The sequence below is a fragment of the Chiloscyllium plagiosum genome, unplaced genomic scaffold (assembly GCF_037043375.1).
Source record: "Chiloscyllium plagiosum isolate Xiang-an unplaced genomic scaffold, Cpla_swu_hap1 HiC_scaffold_23, whole genome shotgun sequence".
In the NCBI taxonomy this organism is placed as follows: domain Eukaryota; kingdom Metazoa; phylum Chordata; class Chondrichthyes; order Orectolobiformes; family Hemiscylliidae; genus Chiloscyllium; species Chiloscyllium plagiosum.
Window position 1 is genome coordinate 21,442,364 of NW_028270161.1, and position 22,624 is coordinate 21,464,987.

The 22,624-nt window shown below is 40.1% G+C and overlaps 1 protein-coding gene across 3 annotated transcripts in view; it reads right to left on the reverse strand.

Moving 5' to 3' along the window:
- Positions 1-14,775: 14,775 nt before the first annotated feature.
- The window catches only part of shank3a (SH3 and multiple ankyrin repeat domains 3a), a 1,012,090-nt gene continuing 1,004,241 nt past the window's right edge, over positions 14,776-22,624 (reverse strand). For all 3 annotated transcript variants that reach the window (XM_087999457.1, XM_043713934.2, XM_087999456.1), the window contains one exon: positions 14,776-15,331. In XM_087999457.1, the coding sequence (XP_087855583.1) occupies positions 14,776-15,331 (556 nt within the window). The remainder of the gene's footprint in view (positions 15,332-22,624) is intronic.

Sequence of the window (22,624 nt, forward strand, 5' to 3'; positions counted from 1 at the left end):
GACTGTAGTTATACATGACTCTGGTGAGACTACATCTGGAGTACTGTGTGCAGTTTTGGTCTCCCTACCTAGGAAAGATTATAATTGGTATGGAGGGAGTGCAGCAGAGGTTCACTAGGCTGATACTGGGGATGGGAGGGCGGTTCTGAGGAGAGATTGGTTTGACTTGGCCCGTAATCATGGGAGTTTGGGAAATGAGAGTACAGCTGATTGAAATGTATAAAACACTAACAGGGATGGACAGACTAGATGCATGAAGAATGTTTTCCCATGGTTTGGTGACTCAGGCTCAGGATATTGGATAGTCCGTTTAGGACTGAGATGAGGAACATTTCTTCACTTGAAGGGTAGTGAACCTATGCAATTCTCTGTCAAAAAACGCTGTGGAGACTAAGTCACTGAAATATTGAAGGAGATAGACAAATGTTTATATGTTAAAGCATCAAGTGATATGGATAGGGAACAGAAATATGGCATTGTGATTGAGGATGAATCACAGTCATAGTGAATGATAGAGCAGGCGTGAAGGGCTAAATGGCTTACACTGCTTCTATGTTTACTGTGGAAGTCTTCCATTTTGTGAGCAAAACCTGCACCAGTTCTGTGTAGAGTGGTACATTCAACATTATTTCAAATGTACACCAAGTAAAGCTCTCAGATTGCAGAGACCAGCTCTCTTGGACACATGCTTAGATAAGACCTTTCCTTACTTCAATCCCATAGACGTGAGTGATCTTATCACAATAATGAAAGGAAATATTTACGGGAATTTCTTTTGGTCAAAGTTGAAAATGCGGAACTCTACTGTTCATGAGTTCTCATATCCATTGGATATAATCCCTGCCTCTGAGTCAGAAGTTTCAGTTCAAATCCAGGACTGAGTTGCCATGGAATGTGCTTTCAAAGCAGACCTAAACAGGTGAGATGTCAACATGTAAATCTTTCCAGTGCATTCCACCTGCAGGTGGTGGACTGGATAAGGTTATTGATCAGCCATGTGATGGAAATAATTGGAGTCCATACCATCACAATCTGTAGCTCTGGGCCACAGATAAAGGTTTGTATTACCACATGAAGTAGATGTCTTCATGGGGCCAGTTGGCTTAGCTAACTAGATGGCTGGTGTACTTCAGATTGGCACCAAAAACACAAAAGTTCAATCCTTGTTCAGGCTGGGGTGGACTTGGCACCCCTCCTTGCCCCACACATAGTGATGATCACTGCACAGTTGGTCAGACCTGCCTGCAGGCAGAGAACTCAAGAAAAATACTTGTTTGCTAAACACATCTTTCTCCACTATCTTTTCACAAATCCTTCCTGATTGAGCAATGCCTCCCTGTCCTCCTTTCCATCCCTTGTTCTTCCCTCACTCTAGAGGCACATGGGAAAACATATTTGGGTTTTTTTAGTCATGCTGTTTGGGACACTGATTAACTGTTGGACTTTTAATGGCCCATCCAGTGTATGCCACAATCCTACCCCACCTAATATACATCTTGACCAACTTATTACTGAATTTCCAAACATCTGTCAAATTTAGATCCCCAATTCAAAACTTAATTTACAGCATTCAATACCTGATTTACAGTCATTGAATTTATTCTTTGATTTATACATGCCAAGTTTACAAGTGCTCAATTTATTGTCTAATGACCTTACTTGACTTACACCACCCCTTTTGCACTTAGCTGATGTACACTAGCCCAAACTATACCTCAACTGTTTCTCCTTCCTGTTGACATGGACATGTTTAAAACACATGGCTCATTCAAGTTCATACAAATCTGATCCATCCCCAATATATTAAGCAAAGTCCAAACATCAATTGGCATTGTATGATTCAGCACCTTATTTTGTTTTCCCCACAGAGGTGCTGATTCTTATCTCGGTACAGCTCCACAGTCTGCTACCCTGGCCAAGTTGAGCAAGCTGAATGTTGGCAGGATAATCAACTGTGGAAACATCAGCGTTGAGCCTGGTCCTGTCCTTGCCTCATGTTAACACACACATACAAAAGCTGGAATTTCCACTTAGTGGCCAGGAACAAGAACCCATTTTATCTTCCTGGCTGAGGGCAGCTAATAGCAAAGAAGTGGGCATCAAACATCAAGGAATAATCCTTCACTCAGAATTATTAGGATTTGTTGGATAAAATATTCTTTGCTTTGGAGTTGAAAATTACGATGGAAGCAGACCCTGGTCCACTCAGCCTCTGTCCGCCTCATTTGTTCGGTGGTGAAATATTTTCTTTTCAAATTCAAACAAACAGGAAGTCTGATAAAAGATGATAAACTTTACTTAGAAATTTATTACAGTATATAACAAACATAGATTCTCTGTGGTGCAAGTATCACAACAAGAAGATTAAAGTAACCCTTTATACTTCTATTTTGTGAATCTGTCAAATAATAATTCTTAGAAAAGAATGTGGAGCATCACCTTAGTACAAAGAGACGAGAGTGTTCTGGGCAAGCAACATGTCCTGACTCCTTAAAGCACTGTCTCAACATGCAGTTCCTCCCCTTGCTTGCAGTTTTACTTTTAATCAGTTGCATATTTTAACAAAGCAGCCTAAAGGTGATGTTTCTTGTAGATTGTTACTGCAACAGTTGGTCCTACTCAGCACACACACACTATTTATGGCACCCTTAAACAGCCTTTCCTTAGGTTCTTTAGGCACAGTGGTAGTATCCCTACCTCTGAGCCAGAGACCTGGGTTCAAATCTCACCTGCTCAGAGGTGTCTAATAACATCTCTGAACAGGTTGATTAATAATATCTAGAACTGTCTGGTGCCTATCAGTGGGGTAGGTGTAAATAGACAGCTGTCACTAGACTTTACAATGTGCAACTGATTAAAATTAATTTGGTGTCATTGGGAGTCTCGCTCATCAGATGTTGTCCTACGTTACTGTTCCTCCATCCTTGACAATCCTACCCACGCTTAATCACTTGCCCTTGAAATGATTGATGATTGCTTCCTTACCAGGCTACCTTGAGTAATGAACCCGGGCCAATTAACCCAAAGGCCTTTGACCTGCATGGCTGAAGGCCAAAGAGATTTTCTGTATAAAAAGTTGGATCATAACAACATGGAAATCATCGTCCGCAGACCCTCGATTAGGAAATGCACGCTCGATTAGTAATTCTCTGCCGTGACAATGAGCACTTCATCAACCAGGTGAAGAACTTTAAAATTTTATGTTGGCACTGGAAACAGCTGTTGGGGTATCTCATGAGTAAGCTGTGCTGTCCTTGAAAGTACTGAAATACTGCGGGAGGTCAGTGGGATTGATGCTAACGAAGAATTCTAACCTCAGGATTGAGATTAAATTGATTAATTACAATCTGTTTGGTTTCGGCCTGCGATTCACTCCCAGCTATCTGTTATTCTACATGTAAAGCACCTGAGGACTTGTGGCACAGTGATAGTGCCCCTACCTCTCAGCCAAAAGGTCCAGTTTGGAATCCCACCTACCCCAGAGGTGTGTCACATGTCCGAACAGGTTGACTGAAATAAATATAAAATACCTCAACCCCTTGGTTTGATTTGTAACTCACTTGCCAGTATCCATTTCGTAAAAATATGAAACCACCAAACCCCCCTCAATTACATATCTTGCTCCTGGATAAACAAATAATTCATTCAGCATCCTATTTTGGTTGCACATCACCCAGTGATACCACAATCTGTATAACAGTCCATTAAAAATGATTAATTTGACAGAGAATTGCATATAACCTATGTTCTTGATCAGTAAGGTGCAGTTGATGGATGAGCAATCTATTTTTAATTCAAATAAATTTCATATTCAAATTGATCAAACAAAAATCCTTTGATACTTCATACTGCTAGCAAAATATTAGCCTTTGTATTTTTTGTCATAAGTATCAGAAAAGCTTGTGTTCATGATTTGAAATTGCTGTGAAGTTTCCCTTTGTGATATTTTATTGTAGGGATTCTGTAATGATCAAACTGTACAGAAAGACAAAAAAAAGTCTGTCTAATCTGAGTTTACCTGAACCAAGATGACAGACCTGATCATATTTCATCTGATCCAATCTCACCTATCGCAATTGCTCCTGATTCCACCCAATCTGGCCTGACCCATGTGTATCTTAATGATCTTCTGGAGTTTCTGATGGTCTTTTCACTTCTCAATCTGCTGGTGTTCCTTGGGGAAACCGACTCATCCCCCAGATGTTGGTCTACTTCAGTTCCCTTGTGGCTGTTCTTCACATGTCAGCTTAACCGTGTATTTTAGCAGGACAGTAAAATGAGAAATGTTATCTTGGAGTGTTTCATTACAGTATAGATGCTATTTAAATACAAGTTGCTATTGGTGAATCTCATTAGTGAAAAAGCCAGATTATACAGTGCTAGAATATGTGGGCAGAATCATGAATTATCTGTCTAAAGTGTATTGTGTTCAACTGTGTGTGTGTGTGTGGCAGATTTCTAATGGTATTGACTATGGTGTTGAACATATAAGAGTGATGTGCATTTTCAGGAAAGGATTCCAGGTATGAAATGAATGGCCAGGAGAGAAGAGGACTGAGGTGGAACCTGGTTCAAGAACATAAATCATTAAAATAATAATGGATGGTGAACCAAAAACAAGCATATAAACTAGATAAAACAAATAGATTAGGAATCAGGTGGAATGATTTTAAACAACCGGAAGACATGAAATGAAGAGTCATCTAGACTCAAAATGTTAGCTTGCTGTCTCTCCGTGGATCCTGTCTGACTTGCTACAATTTCCAACATTTGTTGTTTTCTTGAGGAAATGTATGAATAGACTGGGCCACAGATAGGGAAGGGGTGAGAGAAACTTTCCTCAGGTCAATTCCTCAGTTAGAAGCTCGTCTAGAAAACAAATGAGGGATGCTTCACTGAGAAAATTAGGTAGGTTATTTTAGGAATGGCCATTTGGGAGAGTTACTGGACAACAGAGATTAGATTCTGTGGAGATCCAGGATACGAAGGAGTACAATACAATTGTGAGGCCCTGAAGGAATAAATGACTGAATAGTAAAGATATAAAAGCAGTTACAATGGGATAGTGATGATTCAAAAGGGATGTATTACAATAGGACAGTGAGGATATAAAAGAAGATAATTAAGATGGTAAAGTAATGATACTAAAGGAATGAATTTATGACAGAATAGGGAAAGTACTAAAATGACAAATTGTGATTGAACAATGAGAATACTAAAGGGTTGGGTTATGATATGTTATGAGGATACTAAACAACAAGTTATAATAGTATACTAAAGAATACTAAAGGGACATGCCATAATAGGGTATTCAAGGGACAACTTATGATGGGGCAATGAGGAATAAGCAAACACATTATAGTGGTACAACATAAAATAGTTATAATGGGACAGAGTGAGTATTAAAGAGGTGAGTTCTGATAGGACACTGAGGGTACTACAGGGACAAGTTCTATTGGGAGAGTGAGTGTACCAAAAAGTTAAGCTAAGGTGAAATAGTGAGAATATTAAAGGGACAAATATGTAGTGGAAAAAAGTAGTTACAGTAAGAATACTAAAAAGATGGGGATTAGGTGGAACAATGAGGAGAAAAAAGGAATGAGTTATGGTAGACAGTGAAAGTACAAAAAGACGAGTTACAATACACGTGTGAGGTCTTAAAGGATTGATAAGATTGGGTATTGAAGGTTATAAGGGGACAACTAATGATAGAACAGTTGCTTTAATAAGTCATATGATAAAGCATTGGTTTAAGACTGACAGCAATCATGAGATGAAGTGCAATTAACAGTGGTACTGAAATAATTAAGATGGGAAAGTAATGGTACTTAAAGAGATGTGATATTCGGGTGCAAAAAAGAAATTATTTTTGGACAATGGGAGCACCAAAGGTTTGGCTAAACAAATATGTTACAATGGAGTGATGACGGTGTTGAAGTACATGTGGCAGTGGGACAGTGAATGTACTAAAGTGACAGGTTATGACTGGACAGTGAATCTACTGAAGAATCAAGTTATTATGGGATAATAATACTAAAAGAATGAGTTATGATGGAACAATGATAGTAATAAAGGAATAAGCAATGTTGGGAAATAAGTGTTATCAAGGTCAAGTTAAAAAGCAATTGCATTGTATAATAAAAGTAATAAAGGAATAATGTATGACCAGATAACGGATACTAAAGAATAAGTAATGACAGGATCATGATTTATAATGAGACTGTGAGGATACTATTGAGGTGAGATGATGAGATGTGAAGGTGATGAAAAAAAATGTAAGATAGGACAATGAGAGTATTAAAGAGTTGAGTTAGGAGTGGCATAATAAGAGTACTAAAGAGGCAATGAAGGTAATGAAAAAAGGAATAATGGGACAGTGAGAGTACCAAAATATTGAGTTACGATGGGATAATGAAGGTATGAAAGGGTCAAGTGAGTTCCAATGTTATAGTTAGAGGATTAAAACAATGATTTACAATAGGATAAGAAGACTTTTAAAAGATGTAATGCACACGATCAAAGTGTTGAGTTATGATGGGACAGCATTCATACTAAAAGGAATTATGTTTGAGCAATGAGCATGCATGTTATTAATACAGTAAGGCTAATAAAGTGATGAATCACAATGAGACAGTGTGGTTAATATAATCACAAGTTATAATTTGACAGTGTGAATACTATAAGGACTAGATGCAATGGGACAGTAAGACTATGAATGGGATGTGTTATGATGAAAGGAGATAATGAGATACTCTTGAACAATGAAGTAATAAACAAACTAGTTATGGTGGGACAGTTGTGGAAAGATAGGAATAAGCTTAGATGTGAGTGTTAGGGTGTTTGTGGGATGGGCTTTGAGAAAGATAGCTTTTGGAAACAATGGCTTTGATAGAAAAGTTATGGTAGAAATTGATAAGCTGTAGTGACAGTTGGGTGACCAGTGTTTTGATGGGAAGCTAGATTAATCCCGAAAAGAGCTGGGAACTAGTTATAAACCTGAACAATATTTTGAACAAAAATGTTCCTATCCAGCCTTGTGTTTTTAATGTCAACGATGGCTCTCCTTCTTTATATGGATAAGATCAGCTAATACAACACTAACCAGGATCAAGCCTTGGAACTTGCTGATCCATGTGTTTGAAGTTCTTATGCATCTTCCCCAGGCACTGAGGCACCAAATTTTAAAGACCCTTTTCTCATTCATCTCAAGTTATGAGATCTTTATTGAAATGTCCAATTGCTGCACTGATTGCTTAAGTTGATTAGTGCTCTATTTGGCAATGACTCAGACAATAGCAATGTTGCAGGATCAAATTAAAAACTTGTGCTGAGTTTGCTGTTCATTCTCAATGGTGCAGAAATGAAATTAACAAGAAGCCACAGAAATGTGTTTCATGATTGAATTCAGAGAATTTAGTCAAGGGAGGGGAAATGTCAGTCAAGCATCCTCATCCTGATTGACCCCAGCCCTTTCCCAAGAACTAGGATTTGGGTCAGTGAAGCATCACTATCTCCAATCAGAAGGTGCAAGGTTTGATAATATCTTGTTTCCTTAATATCTTGTGAATTCTTTCACTGTTGCACTGAATATTCTTAGTGTCAAAATACCAAAATAACCTCAATGGCTGACAGATTAGGGATCAGCTCCTCATGGGTTAGAAATAACCTGGGAGCACAGCTGAAGCATGACCACTTGGGTGAAACAATGTTCAGTGAGGGCAACCATGGATTTGTATCCCACGGAGAGTCAGCATTTTCAGGAAAGGCGGGGAGAAACAGAAACTGGGTTCAGGTCCTTTGAAAGACCTTTGGATTGATAAATCTAGGATTGCCCTGGATGGCATTGGTAGGGATGGCTAGAGGCATCAAGAGGTGACATCCTTGTAGATGGGCCACATAAAGTTTGATAAATATGTTTTTTAATCCGTCTGTGTTCCAGAGTAAAATGTTTACAGTTGGTTTTGAATAGGAGTAAATAAATTTCTAAACTGTATCTACACCCCTTCATCTCTCTCATAGATCTTACAGCACATCAAAGATTCCAGAAGTTAAATGTGAATGATTATTCTCCTGGATTTTTCAAACAAATTCAACTAAACACCATGGACAGGATTTCAAAATTTGTAATCATTCCAAATGAAAGTTTGTGAGTAACTGAAAATGGAAATAGTTGGACTATCTTGGAACATAGTATCGAGGTAGCCACTTAGCACCTTGAACCTACCCTAAAATCAGGTTGGATCATGGCCAGTCATACCTCTATTTACCTGCTTTTGCTCTATTTATCTTGATGCTACTACCCAGCAATAATCCACTCATCTCAGTATTAAAAGATCAATTGACCCCAACATCCACACTCTTCTGGGAGTGAGTTCCAGATTTTTATGACCTTCTGTGAAAAAAATGCATACACACAACATGGACCACTGCGTGCAATCAATTGGTAACAGCTGATGAAGGGCAGGGGTTTGCATTTCTTTGGAATTCTCCTGCTCATTTGGCTCTAAGTTTTGTAAGAGAGCTGCAGAAAACCAAAAGAACAATGTGTTCTCTTTGAATTTTTGTAGTTCTTTTATTGGATTTAAAACAACTGGGACAGCAACCTGCAGGAACTGTTCCCTCTTTGCCATTGCAGAATTTCACAGATTCCCAGAGAGTGATCATTTCTACTGAAAAGGGTTTTTAAAATCAATTAGTGTAATTTTCAAGGAATGAAGTTGACATGGCAAAGGTGATTCTAATGATCTAATTCTAATCATGCCTCTTCTGGAACACTGTGTCCAGTTCTGGTCAGCCTATTATAGGAAGGATACTAAGTTGGAGAGGTTTCAGAAGTGATTTACTAGGATGTTGCTGGGAATGGAAAGTTTGAGTTATGGGGAGATGCTGGATGAGCTGGGACATTTTTCACAGGAGCATAGGAGGTTGAGAGATGACCTTATAGAGGTGTAATAGGATCACGAGGGGCCTAGATAAGGCGAATCACAGGTGTCTTTTCCCTAGGATAGGAGATTTCAAGACTGGGGGCATATTTTTAAGGTGAGAGAAGGACGATTTAAAAAAAAAGACATGGGAAATCTTTTTACACAGAGTGGTTCACGTGTGGAATGAATTTCTAGAGGAAGTGGTGGATTTGGATACAGTTACAATATTTAAAAGACATTTAAGTCAGTATGTGAATAAGAAATATTTGAAGGGATACGGGCAAGCACAGGCAGGTGGGTCTAGTTTAGTTTGGGATTCTGGTTGGCATGGACTGGTTGGACCAAAGGGTCTATTTCAGTGCTGTACGACACTATGATCACCCAACCAAGTTACAGAAGACAAGCTGGGGAAAAGAAAATACCAGATCCATGCAAATTGTAAATATCAATTTGCTTTGGGGATTCCAGGTTCTGTTTGCAGTGAAAAGCACATTTCTCCAAAAAGCGAGCCATTTGGTGGGATTAGGTTGGACCTCCACTTTTGACTCTGTCTGTCTTTACTTCTTAAATTGAAGTTAATGGGTTGTAAAACTCAGCTGAAGGGACATTGGCTGTCTGATTTGAAATAGTCCTATTCATATAGGTTTGATTCAAATCGGAGTGACTGTGTTTTTTTTTGAATTGGTTACGTGGCTTTAGGTTCAGGGCATTCCTCTCTTGGCCCTTCTAAATCTAATAGAATATGAAAATGCCCAGCTTTCAATAGTTATTTTAAAAATGTATACCGTGTGATTTGATTGGGAATAATATTAGCTTTGGTTGATGGTATAAAACTGCGCATTACTAAATCAGCCATTCACTGTACACCACACTTAACATTCCTTCTTTTCAGAAGGACCATTCCCATAATTTTGTGTCTTTGCACACAGCCCTCTCATGTTTGTTTATGAATGTCATGTGACAGTCTGTCACACTTAAGTGAAAAGAGGCAGTAAGCTCTGTCTTTTAAATCGGGATTTGCAGCCACAAATCTCATTGCTCTAATCAGGACTAAATCAACCTGTCTCCCTTGCAGCTGATTGTGGCAGAATGTTTAATAAATGATAAACACCTTCTCAGAAATGTACTGTACTTGAGGAAGGAAAGCATTGTACCCTCACTACAGACAAATGATATAGCAGCTTAGTTTTGATAAACCTTAGGCCACTTTCCAAGGAATTGCAGATCTCACTTCGTCATGTAGCATTTGAACATCAATAGAGTCAGGAAACAAATTGTAACAATATACACATTAATTAGTAGCTCCCATAAGGTAGTATAGACATAGTGAGGGATTGACTACAAAACAAATTAACAAAATTGATTGGGCAAATTTATTGGTGAGAAAGTGTACAAGTGGGAGTTAAAAATGCAAGGGTTATGATTAAGAAAGTAACCCTAATGGGATTTTGCCTGTTAAAGGCAGCCTCGTTATGGAATACTTTTCTTGGAACACTGCAGCAAACAGTAAAATTGGTGGGAAGGAGGTATCTAGTTCTGCTTCTAAAAAATGAGGGTTTGCAGGGATGTAAGGAGAGGATAGAGGTTGTGGCATATGGAGAGAAGGTGAATAGGTGGGGTTCAGAGATATGAGAAGTTAGGTAGGTGCTGTTGAAGGATATTGGGAGAAGGTGGATACTAGAATGACGTAAAGGTATGGATTTGAAGCTGAATAGGTAGTAAGAAGAATATTGGAAAGATGAGTAAGGCAAATTGATTGTAGGCAAAAAATGGGTACATAGGATTGAGTAAAATAGTGAGAAAGTGAGTATATTTTGTTGGAATATCTAATGAAAATGTGGATGTGTGTGGCATTGTGTGCTGTGGGTTTGAAGATATCATAGAATCGCTACAGTGTGGAAACAAGTCATTCAGCTCAAGTTCACACTAGCCCTCCAAAGAGTATCCTACCCAAACGCACCCTATCCCTGTAACTCTGCATTTCCCATCACTAATCCACATTGCATGCACATCTCTGGACAGATCATGGCCAGTTCACCTAATCTGCACATCTTTGGACTGTGGGCGGAAACTGGAACCACCCAGAGGAAACCCACGTAGACATGGGAAACTCCACGCAGATAGTTGCCCAAGGCTGGATTCAAACCCAGGTCCCTGGCACTATGAGGCAGCAGTGCAGAACACTGAGCCACCTTGGTGCCCTTGGTGTGAAAATGGGTATTATGATTGATGGCAATGATGAGATCCTGGAGAAGCAGAGTTGGATATCATGAGAACGTAAGAGTAGTTCAGTAAATTTAGTTGGGACATTAATTGAAAATGTATGTAATTTGGTTTAAGGGGCGTAGCAAGAATGTGAAGCTGACCTATGGAATAAAGAATAGGTTTTCTGAGTCCAATGATCTGTTTCTGTGCAGTATCAATTGTTTCTTTCAGGTAGCACATTGCGTGTTAATGAGGGCTATTTCTTGGTAGTGTTGGAGCCACTATGGTCTGAAACCTGACTCCTGCCTCATGCTCCATTAAACACTAGCTCTGCTGTAGATTTCACAGGATATACTTCATTGACAATTCTCATAATACTCATATCTCACTTCATTCTCTTGTTCAACTCTTATCTCCTACTTCAATATTGAACCTAATCTCGCTTCCATTTTTTTCTCTATCCATCCAACATTCTGTCCTGAGAGCATTGCTTCTGATAGGGTTTTAGCTCAACATCCACAGCCACTTGGAGCCCTCAGGTGCTTTCCTCAAGTGGCTATTCTCTAGGTGTGAGCTTAGGCAGTAGGTGCTGGCAAGCAATTTGCCTGTGGGAAGCATCCCACCTGAGCCCAGTCCTGCCTGGAACTGAGGACTCTTTTATATTTTGCTTTTTAGCCCATGGATCCTGAGGGGAACTGGAGACCCTGAATGCAATGCCAGCTGAGATCAGCAAAATCAGGACTGAATCTATGAGTTCATTCCATACCCTGTCCTTCCAGTGTGGAGAGGCACTCAGGGAATGCGCAAAGTACCACGTCCCACAGGAATTGATGGGGCAGGGAAGTGGCCTCAAAGATGATTCTTCTTATTCTGTCATCTCACTTCAATCAAATCTATCTCCCATTCTATTACAAAATGTACCACATAGTTTCAACTCTCATTTCCCATTTCAATTCAATGTTAGGTCTATCCTAATATATAATTTATCATTTAATTTTCTTCCTCGCTTCCTTCTCTGACTCTGTCTCTATTCCATCAATAACCTAAGTTTCATTTCTCATTTCCTTTCAATTAAAGTTCTTTTGTGTGCAAAATTTTGATGGTGCTCAGGTTTGAGAATTTCAGGCATCCAGTATTCATCAAATAATCCCAGGACTGTGCAAAACAGGCTAGATAGAGAGTAAAGCTCTTTCTACTACACTCTCTCAACAATGTACCTTGGGTCCAACTTTAAAAGAGTTTCATTTGCACATCCTCTGGGTCTCACAGAGTTATTGTAAGATCAATGCCATTTATTAAATAATCAAACGTGGCTCTGGATTGAAACTGTCCAAATACATATAGACAGAAAAGGACAAATTATTTGAGCCTGGCTAAAACCCAAGTCCAAGAGGGAATTAGTCCTGTCACACTGCACCTCCAAATTCCTGTCTCATTTCCTTTTGTCTAATCTCACTCCTTGGAGTACATTCTGCATTTGTCTGCACAACAGCCTTCAAAATAAATTTCTATTGGGATTAGAAAGTGTGCTTTAGAATAAAAATCAGAAAACTATTGAAATTACAGCACAGAAATGGCCAATCAGCCCATCAGCCTTGTGAGGGTACTATCTCCATGTTGGATTTTCCTTCTCTAATCCCATTTACCTGCTTCATTTCATTTTATGTTTACCTTCTTGGAATTTGAGCATTAAATAAAGATAGGGTTCATGTTTTCATGTTTTGTTTCTTGATCTTTCATTTGATGCAAGGTGTAAATAGGAGGTATAGCTTTACATTTGTTTTGGACAGCAAGAGGAATTATTTAGTCTCAAAATATTGTCAATAACTGAATGAAGTGAAGTTTCCAATATATTCCCACTACTTCAGCTGAATATCAACATTTAGTATGCTCTCACATTAATATTTACTGATTAACAAAACTGACAATCAGACTATCTTTTATAAATTAGGAAAAATAAGTTTAATCTTTAAGCTTCTGTGAATAAGGAAAAGCCTCTCTGCAGGGTTAGCTTGCAATCTTGGTGAACAGAAAGAACTCCTTTCAGTAACCATCAATTTGAATGCAAATCTAGGAAGTGCAGAGTTACAAGAGAACAAACTTTAAGTGCACCAGTGATAACAAGCATGAATATATATGTATCAGTGTGGGAACTTTCAGGAGTGTAAGTATGTCTGAGATTTAGATAGAGTGTGGGAAATGGGGGAGGAGAGAGACTGTGTGGTTGAATATGTCTGTACATTAGAGGGTGTTTGATCCATACATGCATGGAAAGTTTGATGATTAACTAGGAATATATGTCTGAGAGAATATATGTCTATGTATATGTATCTAATTGTGCGAAGGTGGTGTGACTGTGTCAACATTTGTTTTCTTGGTATCCTGCTGGCGTGTGCAAGCCCTCAGTATTGGTAACTCTTAAAAAAGGAGCCTTGAAGTACAGTACATTTCAGCAAAGGATAGCCACACAGACACAGTGATGTTAGATTTTAGTCTGTCCCTCCACTATAGGAGAAAATAAAATCAGTCCTAGTACTAGCAAGAGTTTAGGATGAACTCGCAGCCGAGTCACAATATGTTTGGACAGTATGATTACCTGTAGTTATGAAAGGACACAGCATCCATGTGGTACACTCAATCCATGTGGATGCATGCCAGTCATGTGGGCCCATGTCAGGAGTTCCTACTTATCTCTGTTTATGTGAGACCAAATTTAAAATTCTAATTTTGAACAAACTTGTTATGGATGGAAGATGATGAGTTAAATGCGCCAAAATGTCCAACAGGTTTCCTTGCTTCTGATGTATCCCTACAGCCCTGAGACTGCTGCGATCTTCATTACAACCATATGTGAGAGAAAGAGGAAAAAAAAGAAAGATCTGATTAACCAAGTAATTTGTTTGGAAGATACAATTTAACATTTTCTTATAATAGTATATATGTATAGTTTTAGTAAAATTATAACATAAAAACTTTTTTATATTATTTTTGTTCAAATATATAATTGGTAAAAAGATGAGTATTTTGTTGATGGAATAGAACTAGGATGTTTCTCTATATTTCAAACTAACATATGGAGGGGATGCATCACCATATTTTGCTCTCTTCCCTTTGATTGATCATTGACCCCCTTCCTAACCTCAGAAGACAGGGGACTTTGAAATAAATTTATACAATTAAGAAAAAGACTGGGTTTGATAGTAACTAGTTTTAAACATTCTCCTATTGATAACACTACTCATCCAAAGTCTGAAGGGAACCTCTGCTTGCCTCTCTCAGGCTGTGCCACATTCTGTGGGCCTAAGGAAGAGAGCCAGAGATTTCCTTCACAAGCAACGATTATTTGAAGGCAACTGAATGAAATCTTCGCAGATTTTTTCCCTTGTTTATCTAAAAAACCAACAAAAAAAATTTGCGATTCTCACTGGAACCTTGGTCAAGCTTCAGTGGGAACGACACCAAGCAACATCCCATAATATTCATGCAACATTAACCATAGCAACGTCACTCAGATTTAGCTTTGCCCTTATCCACCATTCAGTGCAGTGTAATTTTGTTTTTTTTAAAAAAAGTCCCCTTCCTCCCCCCAAAAAAACCCAGACCAACTGAGAGCCCCACCCACCCCTCCTCTCCCCCACCAGTGGAGCTAGCTGTCTATAAAATGTTTCAAAGCTCGTTCAATGTTCATTCGATGTCCCACTCTTGTGACTCCAAGTTCCACATAGTCATCTTTTGTCAAGGCTGGTAGGTGGGAGCCTTCTATCTCATTGTGTAAGAAGCTCTCTCTGTGTTCTGATAGGTTCAGACTGTCCAGCCAGTCCGCCACGTCGTACTTGTTCCACATCGCCATAGGTTTCTGGCAGAAGGGCTTGGGAGGGAGCAGGGAATGCATGGGGACACCAGAAGGAGATGGGGATCGGCTGCGAGCACTGGCGCTCCGCACCACAAACCGCACCTCCTTGGGTTCATGGGGGATGTTGAGGCTGGAAGATTTCAGGATGGTTGGGGGGGTCTGCGTTGGGGTGGAGAGTGGCGAGGGTCTTGGCGAACTGATACCGGTTTCTGTCCTTGATTCGACACCGGGCTTCCCGGGGCTCGGGGCCCGGCGGGTGACAGGTTGCCTAGAGCCAGGACGGATGGTGAATGTCGCCCCAAAGCTCCGCTGGGATATCGTGTTCAGCTCTCCTAAACTACTGAAAAGTCTGTGGGCAGAAAGGAGAAAGAAAGCAAAGAGTTAGCAATTGTCGTGTCCAGGCTTTCACCCCAGTGACTTAGTCAGGGAAAAGTACTCAAATGACAGTTTCACTGTCCTGCATGTTGAAGGACGGAATTGCACTCAATTTTCACATTTGACAGACAGCACCTGCTGAGGAGAGGCTAAATTCAGAGTCCTTCCTGTAAATCTGCAATCCCTCCACCCTCCAAAAGCTGTTGGGGATGAGTTGAAAAATGAAAAAAGAAACCCTGAGATTTGATAGATTTTTTTTTGTTAGGCAAGGTTATGAAGGAATATTGAACCAATGCAGACAAATAGAGTTGGGATCAGCCACACCTAAATGATTAGTGGAAGAGGCTCCTGAGGATGAAAGACCACCTCGTGTTTCGAAGTTTTGGTCTCTCTCCCCCATTAATTTTCTCTACTACCTCTCCATTCTTGAAAGTGACCTTGTGCAGATATTTGAATGTGATCAAGATTATAGCCAAGACCAATCAAATCTATTCTCTAAACAGTTACAAGCAGGTATCACTTAATCAGCAAATATTTTTGCAGTCTTTGGCACTCTTCTGAACTGCAGTGCCCTTTTCCTACCAGCTGGTACCATCCAACTTAGTCCAGTTTGGGTACCGAATGTTTGAACTTCCTAGTGCAGTTGCAGTTTTGCAGTTTTATAACTGTGGCCTTCACAATATGTGAGTGAACATGCGGACAGAATATCAGTAGACTTGCTTGTGAGTGCACTTCCAAATAAATACAATGTGGTTTGCAACAAGTCTCACTCTGGCCTTCGTTGATATTTTTTCATCTAATTGTGCACACAATGTTGTTCATGGAAGGAGGGTAGCATTATGAATAAAGGAGCCATGACGGATGAGTTAGCCAAGAAAAGGGAATGTGGAACAAAGGCTTAAGCTAACTACTTCACTCTAATAATGACTGCTGAGCAACTACTGAGTAGTGAGCTGTGGCATAATACTGTCAGACCCCATGGAACTGGAGACTTGAGTGTGTAGGGTTTCAGAGATGCTCTCTCTTACCATCTCTCGCATATAGTTTCACTTAATAAATGTTGTTGATATTCACTGACAAGGGTGAGGTCTATCTTCAAAGAAATATCCAGAGACCATGTTATTACAGGGTTGAACTGGGCTTTCCATGTGGGCCAAGGAAAAATTAAATGAGTTTCTACAGGGAGATGAGATCGAGAGAGATACAAAGAACATGGAGCTTAGATTGATGAAGCTGTGTACTATTATGTTAAATGACTTTTTACTTAAAACCTGTTAAAATAAAACTAGAAATAACTCAGGATTTGGAATCTTAATGTTCTTTTATCTTGCATAGAATCAAACATGTTTGTGGATGTTAATGTGATGTGTTACATTAGGTGGTGTGATCAAGAGGTTGGACACTTATTGGAGAAAGTGAGGGCTGCAGATGCTGGAGATCAGAGCTGAAAATGTGTTGCTGGAAAAGCGCAGCAGGTCAGGCAGCATCCAAGGAACAGGAGAATCGACGTTTCGGGCATAAGCCCTTCTTCAGGAATGAGGAAAGTGTGTCCAGCAGGCTAAGATAAAAATTAGGGAGGAGGGACTTGGGGGAGGGGCTTTGGAAATGCGATAGGTGGAGGGAGGTCAAGATGAGGGTGATAGGCCGGAGTGGGGTGGGGGGGGAGAGGTCAGGAAGAAGATTGCAGGTTAGGAAGGCGGTGCTGAGTTCGAGGGATTTGACTGAGACAAGGTGGGGGGAGGGGAAATGAGGAAACTGGAGAAATCAGAGTTCATCCCTTGTGGTTGGAGGGTTCTCAGGCAGAAGATGAGGCGCTCTTCCTCCAACCGTCGTGTTGCCATGGTCTGGGGATGGAGGAGTCCAAGGACCTGCATGTCCTTGGTGGAGTGGGAGGGGGAGTTAAAGTGTTGGGCTATGGGGTGGTTGGGTTGGTTGGTCCGGGTGTCCCAGAGGTGTTCTCTGAATCGTTCCGCAAGTAGGCGGCCTGTCTCCCCAATATAGAGGAGGCCACATCGGGTGCAGCGGATGCAGTAAATGTGTGTGTGGAGGTGCAGGTGAATTTGTGGCGGATATGAAAGTGTCCCTTGGGGCCTTGGATGGAAGTAAGGGGGGAGGTGTGGGCGCAAGTTTTGCATTTCTTGCGGTTGCAGGGGAAGGGGGAGTTAAAGTGTTGGGCTACGGGGTGGTTGGGTTGATTCTCCTGTTCCTTGGATGCTGCCTGACCTGCTGCGCTTTTCCAGCAACACATTTTCAGTTGGACACTTATTATTTGATTTCAGATATCCTGTTGAGATAGTGGTGTTAGAAACAGAGTAATCCCCCCCAACCATCCTGAAATCTTCCTTTACACTATTCTGTCAAACAGTTTCAAGACAACCACAACACATGTAAAATACATAAGCCCTTTCTACACTATGCAATCAAACACCCCCATTACTATTATAACCTTGGGTAGATATAAAGTAAAAATTAATCTACATAGCTCCATTAAAATTCCCATGGGCAAATACAATATAACAGGATCTTATTTCAGCAAGATCCTTACATGGTGTGAGACCTCTGTTCTGCCTGATTAGATTGGAGTTAGATCCTGCCTTGGAAGTAGACAGGCAATGATCCAGTATTCAAAGGAAAATTCAATAAACAAGGTCAGATTTGAGAAAATGTTCCATGACTTAACAAGAAACATCTTTTATTATGGATGTGTTACAGTTGTTGTTGACAAGCATCCCCTGGCTGCAGAGTCTAGAACTAGGGGTATTCTGTCAGGGTAAATGGTCAGGAGTGGGATATAGGGGAAAGAAAAATTACTCAGTTGTGGATCTTTGGAAGGTTGTGGATGCTCATATTAAAAGTCCAAAAGATCTAACAATCCCTGTCTTTAAGGTGAATAAAGGATACAAGGTGCATGGAAGAAAATGGAATACAAAGTACAGCAATAAGTTTATTGAATGCTGGAACAAGCTTGAGGAGCTGCCTGGCATATTGTTATTTCTTATTGTCTAATAAGTGAATGCAGAGTTGTTTAGGAGCTGCTGAGGGAGAATGAGGGTTTTCGTTACAGACATATTCTTCAGTTAGCTACACTTAGGATTTTTATTTGAGGGGTTAATTCAGTGCTTCTTGTGGAGCTTGCTTTCTTGTTACTTAATTCCTTCCTAATCCTCACTCCTATGATCAAATCTAAAGGTCTTACTACTCTACAGCTGTGACCTGGCTTCTTGTCCAGAATGTTGGAAAGCTAAAACTGAAAAAGTCATATTTTCTTTTATCTTAAATTATAGGACTTTTATTAATTCTTTTTTGGAGACTTTTGCTGGGTATATTTGGATAAAACATCAGGATAAAGTTGGTCTAATGAATGACTGCTTTGTATCTGCATTCAATGCGGATGGCGGTGCTCAAGTACCTGATAGAAGTGACACCAAAATTGTACTCGTTGAAGTTGATGCAATATTAGCCTTGATTTGGATGAGAACTCTTAAAAATGATTGGATGGCGGGTATTATGCTAACTGCTGACTCACATTTAGTAATTTATTGTTATCTGAGATTATTTTCTTGAACTGAAAGGTGGCACATGCAGTTCCTGTACTGTATTCAGGCTCTAACAAGGTGCTGTATATGCAATAAGATACTTCTGAATTTTCATAAGAAAACACAATGTAACAAACTCCCAGAAACAAAATGTGACAAACCCCAGATAATTTGTTTGCTTTCAGTGATGGTTGATTGAGGAATTAATTCTGATCAGGACACTGGAAAAGCTCCCTGCCTTTCCCTGAATTAGTGCCATGGGACCAGTTGATTCCACCTGAGAGAGCAAACAGTACCTCTGTTTAACATCTCAATCAAAAGGCAGCATCCCCTCAGTACTGCCTGTCTAGATTTATGTTCAAACCCGTGAAGTGAGGCTTGAATCCATAAAGTTCTGAATCAGAGACAAGAGTGCTATCAAGATCATAGCTAATCTGTATCTGAATCCAATGATCTGAATCTTATGGGTCACCTGCAGACAGAGAAAGCGATGAGTCGAACCTTAAATGAGGGTGACTGGTATTGGTCATGTACCACTACCCCACCCACTCTACAATTTTTTAGATGGCTTGGGAAACACTGGAGCCTTTAAGAGTGCAATTAATATCCAGCTACTGACTTTATCTTGCCACTGCTCTGCTATTAAGGGTGATGGAAGAAATCTGCACCAAATGTGTAACTCAACACGTTTAATTCTGTGAGCTGCTGGGTAGTGAAAGGGGCTGAGTGCCTTTTTTTTAAGGGCCCCAGGGCTGCCCTATCACAGTTTCCCCTCCCCATCTACACCCTTTCTCCCTGCCCTGTCCAACATGCACCATCATCCCTCTCTGTTGGAGCTTATCCCCAGCAAATATTGGGCTTACCTGAATGTCTAGGTCCATTACTCAATGCCACTTTCTTGACCTACCTGCAGCATCTGCTGTGGTCACCACTCCTACTTGGCACTGCCAGTTAGCAAAGCTGACAGTCTCTAATTGTCAGAAGCTCTCTGAGGTACAATATCCTCCCAGATTTGGATGGAAGTTCTGCCTCAAATTATTAAAGGCTGTCCCCTGAAAAATTAAAGCATGGCAAGCTGGCTGAGAGGAGAAGGATCTGTCCCCTGAAGTTTATGCTGAGGCACAGGAACCCATCTCATCATAAAATCCACACCTATGTCTGTCAATACACTTGTGAACCAAAAGTCTATTAATCTCCAACTTGGAAGGTCCAATTTTCCTCAGCACCCATAGTTTTTTGCAGGTGTGAGTTTCAGATTCTCCAAACCTTTTATTTAAATAATCAGAAAGAGTTCCAAGAAAATTCACGCAGCTGATACTTGCAATGAAGTGACTATCTTCAAGGAAGGTTAGGCTTATATTCACTGGAGTTTAGGAAAATGAGAGAAAATCTTGTGAAAATTATAAGATCCTGAGGGGACTTAGGGTGGATGCTGAATGGATGTTTCCTTATGTGGGAGAGACTAAAACTAGAAGCAGTTTGTAAATAAGAAGTCTCATTTAAGACAGATGAGTTTTTTTTTCCTTTTGGAGGGTAATGAATCTTTGGAATTCTCTTTCACAGAGAGAGGTGGAATCATAGCCATTAATTTTTTAAATGTAGTTGTAGATACATTATTGACTAACAAGTCAAAGTTTATTGGGATAAAGGAATGTGGAACTGAAGCCATAATTCATTCAGCCATGGCCTTATTGGCCTGGTGGGGCCAAATGGCTATTTCCTTTTCCTAATTCATATTCATATTACTTTTTGATTCTAGTTCTAATATCCTTTTGTTTGGATACTCCCAACAGGAGAAAATAGTTTTCTATGCACCCTGCTGAATCCTTTTAACATATTAAGAACCCTGATTGGATCAGCTCTTAGTACATGGGAATGCAAACCAAGTTTTTGTTTTATTCGTTTGTGGGATGTGCAAGTCGCTGGCTAAGTGAGCATTTACTGCCCATCTCTGATTGTCCTGAAGGCAATTAAGGGTCAACCATATTGCTATGTGACTGAGGTTACATGTAAGTTAGACCAGGTAAGGACAGCAGGTTTTTTTTTCCCTGAAGGACATTAGTTAACCAGATGGGTTTTCCCCTGACAACTAACAATGGTTTTGTGGTCATAATTAGATCCTTAATTGCAGAGTTTTTATTGAATTCACATTCCATATTTGATATGGCAGGATTCAAACCTGGGTGGCCAAAACATTACCTGGGTCTCTGGAATAATAGCCTAGTGGCATAGCCCATTAGGCCATTGCCTCCTCTTACTTAAGTTGGATAGAATGGAGAACTCAAATAAATGAGTAGAAATCAAATACAGGTCAGCCAGACATCAAGAAGTCCTTTCTTTACAGAGAATTGTTGACCTCCAGTAGTGAGTGCAGATTTCTTGTGGCTTTTGGAAAAAATGTTGGAAGAACTTCAAGTGGAAGATATTTTGAGATATTCAAGAGAGGTGAATTGGCTGACATAGTAATTCTACTCATGCTGGCACACTGACACTTTACTTGAATATCTCAAGGCTTTGGAAAACTATTTTCCACTCGCCTTCCCTTCAACTGTCAAATTTTGTGTCAACCTCAGATATCTTTGACATCAGGCATGAGGTACAAGTGTGAAGGGGATCTGAGTGCAGTAGGGGTGATGTGTCTTGGGATGGGTCTGAGAGCAATAGAAAGGCCTGCGTCTTCAAAGGGTCTGAATGTTGTGATACAGTAAGAAATGCCCAAGTGCAGAGGTCTCAGTTTGAGGGAACCTGAGTGTAGAGAGATTATGAATTTATCAGAAACCCCTGTACGAGGTAGGAGATATGCCTAAGGAATATGATTAAATGCAGTGGGTTGGGGGTGGGGGAGGGGTGGTGTTGCTTAAGTGTGAGTTTTCTTTTGTGTGGAGAGGGTGCTGGCATGTGAGAGGACGATAGTTCATGGAGGATTGAGCATGCAGTGTAAAAATATAAAAATGAAACCAACATAGATTCAGGCACCTTGAAGCTTGGTTTAGGATTAATTTAGTCATCTTCCCCACACTTCATTCAGTTTTCCATTACTGCATATCCACTCAAAGAAAAGGTTGGATGTCTCTTTGTACTCTTCTTGACAAGGTCAAGGTATGAGGGTGACTCATGGTAGCTCTGTTGGTATGGTTGGCGGGGGGAGACTTGCCTGGTAAGGAGGCGCAAAAGCCCAGCCCTGCCTTGGTAATTCCCTACCTTTTCCCCAGTGATCACTTTCAAGGTCAGAAAATGCACAAACTTCAAATCAAAGGCACACTTTGTGCCAACCTGTGATTCTGCCTCATCTCATTGTTCACACTCTTCCACTTCAAGCTTTCAGGTTATTTTAAATACATTGAACACCACCAGTACTTAGTGATTCCTACAATAGACAGCAGATGTATAATTCAAACAACACACTTAACATCAGGTAATTCAAACTCAGCAATCAACATTACCTGGAGCAGAGCTAAATGATATAAATTTCACTTCCCTTTAAATGAGGCAGCAGCAGAGATTCTTAAAGGGGGCCTAGTATGGTCCCTCTTCCATTTCTTTTGGTCCTTTCTTTGTTTTGTTGCACTGGTTCGATAATCATGCATAAAACACAAGTAAGTTTTGAAGGGATAATTTGCATTTTAGCTCATCACAGTTTTGATTAAAATTAAAGTAATTTAACAAGAGATTCCATGTGACGAGATGTTATAGTGTAGCTGCATTACATTATATTGAAATATTGACAGGTA